The 15,414-nt window shown below is 55.1% G+C and overlaps 5 protein-coding genes across 5 annotated transcripts; 4 read left to right on the top strand and 1 right to left on the bottom strand.

Moving 5' to 3' along the window:
* Positions 1–586: 586 nt before the first annotated feature.
* Positions 587–2,136, top strand: E0L32_004707 (uncharacterized protein; the record flags this gene model as incomplete). Its single annotated transcript, XM_031139148.1, has 3 exons — positions 587–1,670; positions 1,759–2,052; positions 2,108–2,136. The coding sequence occupies 3 exons, from the start codon at positions 587–589 to the stop codon at positions 2,134–2,136; spliced, it is 1,407 nt and encodes a 468-aa protein (XP_030996860.1).
* A 2,294-nt stretch (positions 2,137–4,430) lies between these two features.
* On the top strand, positions 4,431–9,541 carry E0L32_004706 (uncharacterized protein; the record flags this gene model as incomplete). The annotated part of the gene is made up of 6 exons (XM_031139146.1): positions 4,431–4,565; positions 4,644–4,776; positions 4,850–8,886; positions 8,949–9,022; positions 9,085–9,299; positions 9,372–9,541. 6 exons carry the CDS (start codon positions 4,431–4,433, stop codon positions 9,539–9,541), a joined length of 4,764 nt encoding a protein of 1,587 aa, XP_030996859.1.
* Positions 9,542–10,557: 1,016 nt separating this feature from the next.
* Positions 10,558–11,327, top strand: E0L32_004705 (uncharacterized protein; the record flags this gene model as incomplete). Its single annotated transcript, XM_031139145.1, has 3 exons — positions 10,558–10,743; positions 10,824–10,969; positions 11,132–11,327. The coding sequence occupies 3 exons, from the start codon at positions 10,558–10,560 to the stop codon at positions 11,325–11,327; spliced, it is 528 nt and encodes a 175-aa protein (XP_030996858.1).
* A 492-nt stretch (positions 11,328–11,819) lies between these two features.
* Positions 11,820–12,850, top strand: E0L32_004704 (uncharacterized protein; the record flags this gene model as incomplete). Its single annotated transcript, XM_031139144.1, has 5 exons — positions 11,820–11,993; positions 12,103–12,176; positions 12,312–12,493; positions 12,616–12,649; positions 12,748–12,850. The coding sequence occupies 5 exons, from the start codon at positions 11,820–11,822 to the stop codon at positions 12,848–12,850; spliced, it is 567 nt and encodes a 188-aa protein (XP_030996857.1).
* Positions 12,851–13,164: 314 nt separating this feature from the next.
* Positions 13,165–14,877, bottom strand: E0L32_004703 (uncharacterized protein; the record flags this gene model as incomplete). The annotated part of the gene is made up of 4 exons (XM_031139143.1): positions 13,165–13,451; positions 13,508–13,659; positions 13,729–14,747; positions 14,812–14,877. 4 exons carry the CDS (start codon positions 14,875–14,877, stop codon positions 13,165–13,167), a joined length of 1,524 nt encoding a protein of 507 aa, XP_030996856.1.
* Positions 14,878–15,414: the final 537 nt, after the last annotated feature.

The following is a 15,414-nucleotide window of genomic DNA, read 5'->3' as shown; positions in this document are numbered from 1 at the left end:
ATCATCGAGCCTTGCACCTAAAAAGGCGGCAAGCGGTCCTCCGAAAGCCGGCAGCCGGGCGAGGACTAAGGCTGGCCGGGCTTTGGTGGGATCTGGTCCCTGAAAATTGAATGACTCAAACCCCCACCAAATGCCACCGATCTAGGGACCGCCTGGTCGAGGACGGCTAAAGACTAGACCACTCATTACCTTGAGTCCTACCAACTCACAGTGATTCAGGCCAGGCAGAATGATAGTGCATGAAGTGCAGACTTTGCCTTTACTTTTCGTACTCCCTCCCCCGGCCGTGCCACGCACCACACAAACAGCACGCCATAGACGGGAATTGCCCCACTACAGTTAACAACTTTCTATGTAAGCGTTACTTTTTTTCACGGCGACTTTCGATATATCGTACAATTGAGCAACGGTGAACTTTTGCTTGACTCATCATATCAATTTCACTGAAGATTAAATAGCCAGCTCATTGGGACCAAAAGCCCTGTTCTGGCTTCTTTAGAATCAAGGAAACACGGGTTCTCGCTTAGTCTCTCACACACACACCGTAAACTCTTCATCGAGGGGTAATAAAGCAGACTCACACAGCATGGCTCAAGCACAAAACATCCAGATCCCTTCCAGGGCAGCTCACCAGAGCTTGAGCGTCTCCGCCTCGCCCACGGCCACCTTCCACTCACCCCCGTCCAGCTTCGGCATCGGCCCTGACGGCATCTCTGCAAAGCTCAACACCAAGCCGCTAAAGCCCTTCAACACGACCGACATCAAGATCCTGCTGCTTGAGAATGTCAACAAGAGCGGCCAGGACATCCTCAAGGGCCAGGGCTACCAGGTCGAGTTCCTCAAGACCTCGCTGCCCGAGGACCAGCTGATTGAGAAGATCCGCGACGTTCACGTCATCGGCATCCGCTCCAAGACCAAGCTGACGGAGAAGGTCCTTCGCGAGGCCAAGAACCTCCTCGTCATTGGCTGCTTCTGCATTGGCACGAACCAGGTCGACCTGGAGTATGCCGCCAAGCACGGCATCGCCGTCTTCAACTCCCCCTTTGCCAACTCGCGCAGCGTGGCCGAGCTGGTCATCGCCGAGATCATCACGCTCGCCCGGCAGCTCGGCGACCGCTCCAACGAGATGCACCGCGGCACCTGGAACAAGGTCAGCGCCAAGTGCTGGGAGATCCGCGGCAAGACGCTGGGCATCGTCGGGTACGGCCACATCGGCTCGCAGCTGTCCGTCCTGGCCGAGGCCATGGGCATGTCGGTCATCTACTACGACATCGTCACCCTGATGGCCATGGGCAAGGCGCAGCAGGTGGCCAGCCTCGAGGAGCTGCTCAACGAGTCCGACTTTGTCACGCTGCACGTGCCGGCGACCCCGGAGACCAAGAACATGATCGGCGCCAAGGAGATCCAGCAGATGAAGAACGGCGCCTACCTGATCAACGCCAGCCGCGGCACCGTCGTCGACATCCCGGCCCTCATCAACGGCATGCGCAGCGGCAAGATCGCCGGCGCGGCCCTCGACGTCTACCCGCACGAGCCGGCGGCCAACGGCGACTACTTTGACGGCACCCTGAACTCCTGGGGCGAGGACCTCCGCAGCCTGAGCAACATCATCCTGACCCCTCATATCGGTGGTAGCACCGAGGAGGCCCAGCGGGCTATTGGTGTCGAAGGTATGTCAGCAAAGAAAAAACTGATTTGTGATGTATAGTATCATGTAAAAAAAGAGTTTTTTTTTGCTAATGGGGAGATGGCTTCCAGTTGCTGACGCCCTCGTCCGGTACATCAACTACGGCGTCACCCTGGGCAGCGTCAACATGCCCGAGGTCAACATGCGCGCGTGGAGCCTGGACGACCCCATGCACGCCCGCGTCATCTACATCCACAGGAACGTGCCCGGTGTCCTGCGCAAGGTCAACGAGGTCCTTGGCAACCACAACGTCGACAAGCAGATTAGTGACAGCAGGGGCGATGTGGCCTACCTGATGGCTGACATCAGCGACGTCAAGGACGGCGACCTGAAGGAGATCTCGGACAGCCTCGAGTCTTTGAGCTGTGAGTGCCCATTCTGGTAAATTCTGTCGAGCTCGCGTACTGACCTTATATGTAGCCCGCATCATGACGAGGGTGCTGTACTAGAGTAGGGTGCTGGGTGATCTTGGAGTAAGGGTGCATAACCGCGACGACATTCGACTACATCAATGAGTGATGAGGCTATCAACTGCCTGTCGGAATTCAGGTTGATCAAACACGGCTCTTTTCTTAGCTGGAAGGCTTCAACATGATCGAGGATAGAACGACGAGGGGGAAATCGAGTCATATGTTAAAAATGAGGCTTATCTACCTTCCCTTTTCAGGTGGAGCTACAAAACGGCTGGCGGGAAATGGTTCAACAAGGGGTCCAGCCCCATCTTGATTTATTTAAGATGAAGCGTTTGGTTTCTTCTCTATGCATAGAACTTCTTGGCAGGAAAGACGAAAGGAAAAAATACAAGGGCGATTTCAAGACGACGATTGACTGCTCCGCGGGCTCTTGAAGTATCAAAGAGCTGGAGAGTCTCGCTCGGATGCATGCCTGACCTTCGACAGGAGCGAAGTTTCGTTTCGAGCTGTCCTGCGGGTAGCCAAGGAATGTTGTCACATCAGGCGAAAATCCCCGGTTCGATCTCTTGGGGGATGGTCACAATTCGCGAAGCGCGTTCTGCCCGCGGACAAAACACGCGCTTGAGAAAAGCCTGGTGGTATGCATGCTTTACTTGTACTTGTAGACAATCCCGGTGCGGTTCACAAGGCCGATTCCTCCTGTGCCTCGTATGACAGCAACGAGCTTGTTCTATCGAAGCTGCTGGAAGACCCCAAGATGGTATCATGCCTCTTGTATGGTTATTTCGCCCCAATATGACAAGGAGTTTCCGGTATGTGGATCGACATGCGGTGATGTGAAGTGATTTGAACTGTGATCAGTGCCGAGGAAGACGGGGACTTCGCATTGACGCACGCCATCTGTTTTGTACTTGTACAAGTACGCCTGAAAAGGGAGGGAGGCATGGTTCAATGGTAGACGTACCTACCTAGGTAGCTAATGAATGAACCACGAGGTCAATCTCCGCGGGTGCCAACAGCTTGTCACAGTGCATCCCCGGGCCTCAACGGTTTTCGAGAAGGCATAATTTGAGTAGGTAGGGTACGTACTTGAACAATAAAGTGCAGGGCTCCAACTGCTGGAGGGGGACCGGCCCTCGATGATGAAACGGGAGCGAGCAGCGGTACCTGATCTTAGTGGATACAGCCCCAGCTCGAGAGCGCGCGGTCTCTGGAACAGGGGATCGAGGCCACTCCCGAGAAGGCTGGCGGGCGGAAGAGCGGTAGAGCGGTAGGTACCGTTGGTACCAGTCTTGACTTGCTAGCTCCATCCTCCGCGTGAACTGGCCCCTCTCTCCCCCCTGAGACTTGGAGGTTTGTGTGCGGTGTGGAAGAAACGCGACCAGGTCGGGCCTAGCAGGTGCGAAGTAATTGGGTTATTATGCTTGTTTCGTCGCACCTTTTGGCGCACTGTACTTGTATTGTAGGCCCATCCTGCGGCGGTGCATGTATGTTTCTTTGAGTGCTTGAATTGCGCCACGAATGCTCCCCCCCCCTTCTCTGATTCAACGCGGTCAATGTCTGAGAGGCTCGTGGGAAAAGGGAACGAATTAAAGTCTGCATGAATAAGAGAGAGAGTGTGTGTATGTGTGTGTGTGTGCGCGCGCATATGTGTGTGCTGTACCATAGTCAGCCATCTGAGCCAGCCAGCCAGCCAGCACTACATGCATCCCATCGAATTCCATATGCACCCCTGGTCACTCGAAGCAGCTACAAGCACGGGACACCAGCAGGCGCTGATGCAAGCCCACTGCATCTAATCCATCCCTTCCAATCCGCCCCCTATCAACCTCCCCTATCAGGGACCAGGGCCCGGATTTTTTTTCGCAAGCCATCTGCAAACCCCCTAAAAGCCAGAACAGCCACTTAGGTAGACTAAGCTTACCGTACACCTCTCCTTCACCAACACGATCCAACGACGACGACGGGCAACCTCTCGCGTCACGTCTCGAGATTCTTCTGCCATCTTGAAGAGAGCAAGTCGCCCCCCTCCGATCCTCTTGCACCGACTTCGGTTTCGACACTAGTCTGGCTGCGATCTCCTTTACACTCTTTTGTTTTCTCGTAGAGCCTCTTCTTTTAATGCTTTTATGAATGTCTTCTTTTCTTGAGATCCCATTCCAAACTTGCTACCGGTAGTCTGCTGGGTTTCTCCCTCTCACCCTTTGCCAATTCCTCGTGTATCCGAATCTCTTGACGAGAAACAAAGGTCTCCGCTTGTTTAACGGCATCATCCACGCCAAGCCTACCGCGTCCGAAGACTCCAATCCCGTCGCGGGAACTGTCTCTCAATGGCAGAAACATATGATGTCGGCACCCGGGCGTGGCAGCCCGACACGGCCGAGGGCTGGGTCGCTTCAGAGGTGGTCAAGAAGAGCATCGAGGGATCAAAGGTGATCCTCGAGTTCAAGCTCGAGAATGGAGAGGTACGTTCTTGACGCCCGCCTTTCCCCTGGCCCAAGGTGTTCCCCCCCTGTGGGCATGGATTCTGACAAAGAAGACAGTCAAAAACTGTCGAGGTCTCGGCAGATGCCCTGCAGAGCGGCAACGATGCCTCATTACCTCCGTTGATGAACCCGACCATGCTCGAAGCGAGCGACGACTTGACCAACCTGTCGCATCTAAACGAGCCAGCTGGTATGATTGACTCCCCCGATGCGAGGCGCGAGCTCTGACTGCAGCGTGCTAACGAGATCTCCGCGTCCAACAGTCTTGCAAGCTATTCGTCTTCGATATGCCCAGAAGGAAATCTACACATACTCCGGCATCGTGCTGATAGCAACCAACCCCTTCGCTCGCGTCGACTCCCTATACGTCCCCGGTATGGTGCAGGTCTATGCTGGCAAGCAGCGGGCGACGCAAGCCCCTCATCTGTTCGCTATTGCCGAGGAGGCCTTCATGGACATGCTTCGAGATGCAAAGAACCAAACGATCGTGGTGTCGGGAGAGTCTGGTGCTGGAAAGACCGTCAGTGCTAAGTACATCATGCGGTATTTTGCTACGAGAGAATCCCCCGACCACCCCGGCGATCGGTCAAAGAAGGGCGCCGAGGCCATGAGCGAGACGGAAAAGCAGATTCTGGCGACCAACCCTATCATGGAGGCCTTCGGAAACGCAAAGACAACTCGCAATGACAACTCGTCCCGATTCGGCAAGTACATCGAGATCATGTTCGACAAGCAGACCAACATCATTGGCGCCAAGATCAGGACCTACCTTCTCGAGCGATCCAGGCTTGTCTTCCAGCCCCTCAAGGAGCGCAACTACCACATCTTCTACCAGATGGTGGCCGGCCTCACAGAGAAGCAGCGACAAGAACTCAACATCCTCCCGATCGAGCAGTTCGAGTACCTTAACCAGGGCAACACTCCGACGATCGATGGAGTCGACGACAAGGCAGAGTTCCTAGCCACAAAGGCATCTCTGAAGACAATCGGCGTGGAGGATAGTGCGCAAGATGAGATCTTCAAGCTGCTCGCCGGTCTGCTACACCTTGGCAACGTCAAGATCGGTGCCTCGAGGACAGACAGTGTTCTTGCGCCTACGGAGCCGTCCTTGGAGAAGGCTTGCGAGATCCTGGGCATCAATGCTGCCGAATTCGCAAAGTGGATTGTCAAGAAACAGCTCGTTACCAGGGGCGAAAAGATCACCTCCAACTTGACCCAGGCACAGGCCATTGTCGTCAGAGATTCCGTCGCCAAGTTCATCTACTCGAGTCTGTTCGACTGGCTCGTTGACATCATCAACCGCAGCTTGGCGACGGAGGAAGTCATCAACCGTGTCAGCTCGTTCATTGGTGTTTTGGATATCTACGGTTTCGAGCACTTTGCCAAGAACTCATTCGAACAGTTCTGTATCAACTATGCCAACGAAAAGCTGCAGCAAGAGTTCAACCAGCATGTCTTCAAGCTCGAGCAGGAAGAGTATCTGAAGGAAAAGATCGACTGGACTTTCATCGACTTCTCCGACAATCAACCCTGTATCGACCTCATCGAAGGGAAGCTGGGTATCCTCTCCCTCTTGGACGAAGAGTCAAGGCTGCCTATGGGCTCTGACGAGCAATTTGTGACCAAGCTGCATCACAACTACGCTGCTGATAAGCACCAGTTCTACAAGAAACCAAGGTTTGGCAAGTCCGCTTTCACGGTGTGCCATTATGCCATCGACGTCACCTATGAATCGGAAGGCTTCATTGAGAAGAACAGAGATACTGTGCCGGACGAGCACATGGCTGTTCTCCGAGCTTCCAGCAACAAGTTCCTCGGTCAGGTCCTCGAGGCAGCGTCAGCCGTCCGCGAGAAGGACCTTGCTTCTGCGTCTACCGCTGTGAAACCTGCTGCTGGCCGAAAGATTGGTGTCGCAGTCAACCGAAAGCCTACGCTGGGTGGCATCTTCCGCTCGTCCCTGATCGAGCTGATGAACACCATTAACAACACTGATGTGCACTACATTCGTTGCATCAAGCCCAACGAGGCCAAGGAGGCCTGGAAGTTCGAGGGGCCCATGGTTCTCAGCCAGCTGAGAGCTTGTGGTGTCCTCGAGACTGTGCGGATCAGTTGTGCTGGTTACCCTACCAGGTGGACATATGAGGAGTTTGCGCTCCGCTACTACATGCTTGTCCCCTCTACCCAGTGGACTGCGGAGATCCGGCAGATGGCAGATGCTATCCTTACCAAGGCCCTTGGTGCTAGCACCGGCAAGGGTCTGGACAAGTATCAGCTGGGTCTGACGAAGATCTTCTTCCGGGCCGGTATGCTCGCCTTCCTCGAGAACCTGCGCACCAACAGGCTCAACGAGTGCGCCATCATGATCCAGAAGAACCTGCGAGCCAAGTTCTACCGCCGCAGGTATCTGCAGGCTCGCGAGTCGATTGTTGCTTGCCAGGCTATGACCAGAGGTCACCTGGCCAGGAAACGGGCTCAGGAGTTGCGCACTGTCAAGGCGGCCACGACTATCCAGCGAGTCTGGCGCGGTCAGAAGCAAAGGAAGCAGTTCCTGCGCATCAGGGCCGATCTGGTCCTGGCCCAGGCTGCCATCAAGGGTTATCTGCGGAGAAAGGAGATTATGGAGACCCGCGTCGGCAATGCCGCTCTACTCATCCAAAGAGTGTGGCGGTCTAGGCGCCAGCTTCGGTCGTGGAGGCAATACCGCAAGAAGGTCACCCTCATTCAGAGCTTGTGGCGTGGTAAGCGGGCCCGCCGCTCGTACAAGAAGGTTCGCGAGGAAGCTCGCGACCTCAAGCAGATTTCATACAAGCTTGAGAACAAGGTTGTCGAGCTTACGCAGTCCCTGGGCACCATGAAGACTCAGAACAAGGAGCTCAAGAGCCAAGTCGAGAACTACGAGGGCCAGATCAAGTCATGGAAGACCAGGCACAACGCCCTCGAGGTTCGGAACAAGGAGCTGCAGTCTGAGGCGAACCAAGCCGGTATCGCGGCCGCCCGCCTCTCGCAGATGGAGGACGAGATGAAGAAGCTCCAGCACAACTTCGAGGAGTCGGCGCTGAACGTCAAGCGAATGCAGCAGGAGGAGCAAGAACTCAAGGAGTCGCTCCGCGCCAGCGTCGGCGAACTGGAGGCTGCCAAGCAAGAGGTCACTCGCTCCGAAACCGAGAAGAACTCTCTGCGCCAGCAGATCCTCGAGCTCCAGGACGCTCTCGAACTTGCGAAGCGATCTGCGCCCGTCAATGGCGAGATGGTCAATGGTACGAACGGCGCCACCGGTCCCATTGGCGGCGGTCTCATCAACCTCGTCTCGTCGAAGAAGCCTAAGAGGAGGAGCGCCGGCGCAGAACCCCGCGAAATGGACCGCTACAGCATTGCCTACAACCCCAGGCCTGTTTCTATGGCTCCCGTCACTGGTCGCCAGAACATTGGTGGTGTTCCTGCATTCGTCCCTGGTGTTGACAACATTGAGCTCGAGCTCGAGTCGCTCCTTGCTGATGAGGATGGCTTGAACGAGGAGGTCACTCTGGGCCTCATCCGCAACCTTAAGATACCCTCTCCCGCTACCAACCCTCCTCCTTCGGACAAGGAGGTTCTCTTCCCCTCCTACCTTATCAACCTCGTCACCTCGGAGATGTGGAACAACGGCTTCGTCAAGGAGTCGGAGCGCTTCCTCGCCAATGTCATGCAGTCGATCCAGCAGGAGGTCATGCAACACGATGGCGACGATGCCATCAACCCCGGTGCTTTCTGGCTCTCCAATGTCCACGAGATGCTCTCGTTTGTTTTCCTTGCTGAGGACTGGTATGAGGCGCAGAAGACCGACAACTACGAGTACGATCGGCTCCTGGAGATTGTTAAGCATGATCTCGAGAGTCTGGAGTTTAACATCTACCACACCTGGATGAAGGTGCTCAAGAAGAAGCTCCAGAAGATGATCATCCCGGCCATTATTGAGTCGCAGTCCCTGCCCGGTTTCGTTACTAACGAGAACAACCGGTTCCTCGGCAAGCTCCTGCAGTCCAATTCGGCCCCGGCCTACAGCATGGACAACCTGCTGAGCCTGCTCAACAGCGTGTTCCGCGCCATGAAGGCGTACTACCTGGAGGACTCGATCATCAACCAGACGGTCACCGAGCTGCTCAAGCTTGTCGGCGTGACGGCCTTTAATGATTTGTTGATGCGCCGCAACTTCCTCTCGTGGAAGCGAGGTCTCCAGATCAACTACAACATCACCCGTATTGAGGAGTGGTGCAAGAGCCACGATATGCCCGAGGGCACGCTCCAGCTCGAGCATCTTATGGTGAGTAGTAGCTGGATGAGGTGTATTTCCACCATAGACGCGCATGCTAACAACCCATCTAGCAAGCAACCAAGCTACTGCAGCTCAAGAAGGCGACCCTGAATGATATCGAGATCATTCAGGATATCTGCTGGATGTAAGTAGTCACGTTTCTAGTCTGTCCCCGTCCAAGCGCACCATGCTGACATTTCTGTGTAGGCTCTCCCCCAACCAGATTCAGAAGCTTCTGAACCAGTACCTGGTTGCCGACTACGAGCAGCCCATCAACGGCGAGATCATGAAGGCCGTCGCCTCGAGGGTCACCGAGAAGAGCGATGTGCTCCTTTTGCAAGCTGTCGATATGGACGACAGTGGGCCATACGAGATCGCCGAGCCAAGACAAATCACGGCTCTTGAAACTTACACACCGTCTTGTAAGTACATTTGACTGCCTAAGACGACATCCGATATTCAAGGATCAGGCTGACTAACATGGGGAAAATCAGGGCTCCAAACTCCTCGATTGAAGCGTCTGGCCGAGATTGTCTCGGCTCAGGCCATCGCTCAGCAAGAGAAGTTTGACATGTCGAGCTACGACGGCAACGACGACCTGGGTGATGTCGAGGAGGCCCCCGAGGGCATGGAGTCTGCCCAGGCTGTCGAGGCCAGCGCTTAGTGGGCTAGCCGACCTCCTGGGCTCAGACCGAGATCCGTAGGGCCTCCCACAGTGGCATCGCCGACTTCCTTCTTGCTCTCTGCCTGGAGGAGGAAAGACGACGGCCAGAGTACCGGCGATGAGGTTCCTTGCCACAATAGCCAGGGTGGCAAAGAGACGACGGAGCGAGGGCCAGCGTCTGGAGACGCTGCTTAGAGAATAGAAAGAGAGAGTGGTACTGACTGAGAGTGAAAGAGATGGTGGACTGTGTACATTTCCCCCGGTGTGTATGTGTGTATGTGGACGATTGTACTATGAGGGCGGGTACATATACGAGAGCAAGACTTGTTCAGGTTACCTACTTTACCAACCCTCGATAAAGGAGGATTTTCAACGGAGCTTTTGTTGACTTCTCTTTTTTTTATGATGATCTAGATTCCTCATGAAATCTTTATGCACTTGTGTGCGTAAGTGTATGTCTCTGAGTGTGCCACCGCTACGGATTGAACAATTCGAGATGATATCCGTGGATGAGAGATTCATTCACCGAGAAATTCTTCAACTTGCTCCTCGGTTGTAGTCTGTAGTACGTATCAATCTGCCTTCTTGTTGTAGAGGGCCTCATCAACAATGCTTTTTCAGTGGGGCACGTGATGCATGCCGGTTAGAGAGGGCGGCCTCGAAGTTTTTTGGACTACTTTTTCCGGTCCCCTCAGTCTCACTAACACGAACATAGGAAACGAGAAAAAAGAAAGTCGATTCACAGCATCTTATACAACAAGAGGATCTCGGGAGCCTAGTAAACGGAATTTGTATTCTCCCTGATACCTTGTTCCGCTTTTCCTCATTTCGATTTCTTTTAGTCTCTTATCGAGCCTCCCGGGTCTCACATATCGAGTATCCCATCTTGAGAAGCGCAACCACCACTGGGAGGAATCTTGGGAACGAACAAGAACGGCAAGGACCGCATCGTTCGGGCGTCTATTTTCTACGAGGGGCGCCAGAGGGAAAACGTTACCACGAGTGGCACAGCGAGCATGTCCAGGAAACTACCCAACATCATCGTCACGGGCACGCCGGGCGTGGGCAAGACGACGCACTGCGAGGCGCTGGCGCAGAGGACGGGGCTGCGCCACCTCTCCGTCAACCAGGTCGTCAAGGACAAGGGGTGCCACGAGGGCTACGACGACGAGTACCAGAGCTGGATCGTGGACGAGGACAAGGTTTGTTGTCCCCCGACGACATGCTGGAAAAGGGAAGAGAGAAGAGCGAGCGATACTAAAACCGCAAATCTTTTACGCAGCTCCTGGACGCGATAGAGGACGATGCCAAGGAGGGCGGGTGCATCATTGACTGGCACGCTTGCGATCTGTTCCCCAGGAGCTGGATCGACCTGGTCGTCGTCTTGAGGGTTGACTCGGAGACGCTCTACGACCGGCTTGCGGAGAGGTGAGTTTCTTGCCTCCTTCATGATGTCTTTGATATGCCACGAACAAACCCATCTTTTTTTCCTTTCTTACATTTGTCTTCCCTTCTGTTCCAACGCTGTTCGAAGGGGGCGGAGAGGGGAAATGGAGATCGTGTGCTGACGAGAACTGGTGGGGGGGAAAGGAAATACCCGGAAAAGAAGATGCAGGAGAACATCGACTCGGAGATCATGGAGGTGCTGCTGCAGGAGGCGCGGGAGTCGTACGACGAGGAGATTGTGGTCGAGCTGACCAGCAACACGTCGGACGAGATGGAGAGCAACGTGGACCGGATCGAGGCGTGGCTGAGGCAGTGGAAGGAGGACAACCAGGCGTCATGAGAAGATGGTACCCTGGTTCTTGGAGTCTACGGAACGAAAAGACTACACGGGAAAAGACATGCGGGCGGGAGCTTTGTGGACTCTTTCAAAAAGGAATTTTGATTTTGATACATGACATGGGCATGGAGCTCTGCTCTTGAAGCTTTTGTTGTATTTCGGGAAATCACCCAGACAGAAGTAAAAGGCTTCATTCCAACTTACAAGCTACTCGAACTTCAGTGTGAAAACGGCCACTACGTCCCTGTAAACTCGATGTATTTTTGTCCCTATCCAATACTCTGCTTTTCGTGGCTATCGCGACTCGGAATACTGGAGATACGCTAAGCGGGGCAAAGCGACGACTTGCGCCCGCGATCCAAAAATGCCGGTGTTAATTCCAAGTCCTTACTTACTCATTGAACATACCAAATAACCATTCTTCTTCTCCTTCTTCTTCTTCTTTCCAAGTACATACACACACACACACCGTTTTATACCAGAAGAAGAAAAAAAATGTCCAAGCCCGTCGTCAACTTCATCACGGGCAACAAGAACAAGCTCGCCGAGGTCAAGGCCATCCTCGAGCCCGCCGGCATCGAGGTCCGCAGCCAGGCCATCGACCTGGTCGAGGTCCAGGGCACTCTCGACGAGGTGACGCTCGACAAGTGCAGGCGGGCAGCCGAGCAGGTAAGCTGAAAGAACTGAAATAAGAGTGGACGGGAGGAGGGGGGCTGTCTTGGTCTTTTGTAGTCGTATCAACTCACACGGACGGCGTCAATTCGACCGGCACTTCCAGGTCCAAGGCCCCGTCCTCGTCGAGGACACATGCCTGTGCTTCGACGCGCTCAACGGCCTGCCGGGTCCTTACATGTAAGTCTCTCTCTCTCTCTCTCTCTCTCTCTCTCGCAGAGCAAAGAAAAAAGCCCCGAGGACGTTTCGGGAAAGAAAAACATTGTATCATTAATGCGTTATTCGCTTTTTGCGCCCTCTTCCCGCGAAATATAGCAAGTGGTTCCTGGGCTCCATCGGCCACGAAGGCCTGAACAACCTCCTCGCCGCCTACCCGGACAAGTCGGCCAAGGCCGTCTGCACGTTCGCCTACTCGGCCGGCGCCGGACAGGAGCCGCTCCTGTTCCGCGGCGTCACCGAGGGCAAGATCGTGCCGGCACGAGGTCCCCCGGACTTCGGTACGTGTGTTTTTTGGTCACCCGACTTGCAAACCCTTGAAGAAATCTCCCATATTGCTTTGAAAAACAGCATGACGAGATGTGATGGCGTTTTGCTGACTCTGGTGGACCACACGAACAAGGCTGGGACCCCATCTTCGAGTATGAAGGCAAGACGTAAGTTGCATGCGGCTTGTCGCCCACCCACCCATCCTCACCCGATTGGGTCGTACACAGGAGAACAATTACCTGACACACGCATTCACAAATCACAGCTACGCAGAGATGGACAAGGTAGAGAAGAACAAGATCTCGCATCGCTTCAGGGCGCTAGAAGAGCTCCAGACGTGGTTCGCTAAGCAGACGGCCTCCGCTTGAGGGTATGCTACCAATGATGTAACAAGAAGTCAAACAAAAAAGTCCTATAGAGAGAGAGAGTATAGAGAGGGAGAGAGAAAAAAAAGATAGTCTGTGGGGGGGTATAGAAGATCATAAATTCGTCAATAATGCCACGAGTCCACCGACAGGCTCTCCTGAGTCGCCCACCACATGAATGGGGGGTGATGAATGCTCATCAACTGCCGCTGCTCTGGCCGCTTCTCCCCTTGCTCCGTCTTGGACTCTGCGCACTGATGTCTCCTCCCCCACCTGTGTGAGAACCGGGCGATGATGCGGCAGCCAAAGCAGAACCTCTAGTCCTTGCTGGATGCATCCGCTGCGTCTCCTCCGGCCTGCGGCCCCAGTGACGGTATCTCGGGCAGGTGGAGGCGCAGGACCTCGAACTCGTGATACTTGCCCAGGTATTTGTGTCCTCGCCGGTAGGGCTTGAGCATCACGTCGGGAGAAGCGTGCTCAAAGTACCTGCCCACAAGCCTGGTGATTCCGGGGGCATCGTGGAACATGGGGTCAAAGACGAGCAGGTTACCGAGCCCGTTCTTGAGTTTTTCGAATCCAACAATGGTCATCGAATGGCCTGCCACTAGCGGTTAGTTCGTCGCGTACCAGACAAAGAAAGACTCATGCTGGATTGCATACCTGCGTGCTGAAAATAGATTGGAGGAAGCATTGTGGCTCGGACCTTGTACGTAGGATCGAGCACGCCGGACTCAAAGTACCGCTCAATCTCCTGTAAAAGCCGCTCTTCTGACCTACCGGGCTCCTTGTTCCTGTAGCCTTGGGCCTCACACCTAGAGAAAGATCACTGTCAGTAATTGTACGACTTAGATACGCCCGCCGAGAGAGAGAGAGAAACGTACGGGACATCGAGTGAGCAAAAGACAGCCTGGGCCTCGGGCGTGCCGATGTACTTGCGCGTTCCTTTCACGCCGCCCGTCTCGACGCGCCCCTGGGCGTTGATGCCCTTGTCCCACGCCTCCTCGATGAGGTCCTGGATCCGGAAGATGGTCGGCAGCTTGCCCTCGGGGAAGTGCTCGAAGCCGAGGAACTGCGAGCCGACGATGTAGGACACCATCATCTGGATGTTGCGGTACCCGCAGAAGCCGCCCTCCTTCTTGAGCTTCGACACGTGCTGCACGCAAGGGTGGCACAGGTAGGCGTACGAGTTGGACGGGCTCTGCTCGAGCAGCTGCTCCAGCACCGGCAGGACGCCCTCCTGCCGGATGCCGAACCCCTTCTTGAGGTGCTCGACGAGCCAGTCGGGCATCCGCTTCTCGTGCGCGTACTTGCCCAGCTCGGCCTTACCGAGCCTCTTCCTCTTGGGGACAGCGTTCGCCGCCGAGGCATCGGCCGCGCTCCCAGCGGCAGAGTCTCCCGCAGCACCGGAGGCCTTTGCGTCGCTAGCTGGCGCGGGCGAAGGGCTCTTGGCCTGCGGCATGGCCAGGAGCTTGCGCCATGCCTGGATGGTGCTCGACTGCCGACTGGACTTGGAAGATTTGTCTCGGTGGTGGCGGTGTCGCCTCTTCTCTTCCCTCTCTCGGCGATGGCCCGAGTCGTCCCCGGCGCCGCCGCTCTGGTGACGGGATTTGGCAGCCAGAGAGCCGGCTTCTGCGGCGCTGTCCGATGTCGAATCGGGGCCGGAATCGCCTCCTTGTACTTCTCCGGCATGGAGTTCCAGGTGGTCCTCGACCTCCTTGGTTAGTAGAATCTCGCCGCAGCCCTCGACCGGACACTCCGTGTACTCTCCTTCCTCCTGGTCGGCGTCGGCATGCTGGTCGACCTTGTCGTCCTCAGCTCCACTAATTGGCTCAGTCTTGGCAACTGCAGCGTCTCTCACAACAAAAGGCGAGGAGCCTTCCGAGTGAGTTTCTTCCACATGCTAAAAGCCTTTGTCAGAATAAACCTTGTCCACAGGACTAATGCTCGTGAGATCATATACTCACGAGCAGCATTGCATATTCCACCGCTCGAAAGCCGCAGAACGGACAGCTCCGGATGGGACCGTCCATCTTTCTTATTGCCCCGAGCCCGGAGACAGAAAAGCGGCGTTGATCTCGCGGCAAGAACCAAAGAGATCCCTCACCACCTGGTCAGGGCAGGATCTTGAGGGGGACCTGTCAGCCAGCAGGCTCCGGGTTAGGGGTCCAGACCAAATGGCTCTCGAGGTTGGGTTGCGACGCTCAAGTGAGTGATGATGCTGCAAATCTAGCACGGCAAGTCTATGGAAATACAATGAGAAAAGGACATCGATGCAAAGGCAAAGCGAGAAGCGCCTAAGAAGGCGTATTTTAAAGTCGTGTGTCAGTATAGTACAAGCATCGTGGCCGACAAGTGGTGGCACGTTGTCATTGAGAGAGAGAATCGAGGTTGCAGTTTCGTGTTTGATGCCACCGCAGCGTACCCCTAGAGCTAAGGAGGTAGTTAGCTCGGCTTTGGATTCAATCGGACTGGTCCGGCGCTGTTGGGTGTGCTACAGTTTGCTGCAGGTGATTCTTCAGGGGTCCACTGGTATGATCTCGCGGCAGCTGAGCCCGCCATGCAGGGCC

The sequence above is a fragment of the Thyridium curvatum genome (genome assembly GCF_004353045.1).
Source record: "Thyridium curvatum strain D216 chromosome Unknown NODE_23_length_467585_cov_82.455940, whole genome shotgun sequence".
In the NCBI taxonomy this organism is placed as follows: Eukaryota; Fungi; Ascomycota; class Sordariomycetes; order Thyridiales; family Thyridiaceae; genus Thyridium; species Thyridium curvatum.
Note: the sequence above shows the minus strand (reverse complement) of the source record. Positions and strands in the feature narration are given on the sequence as shown.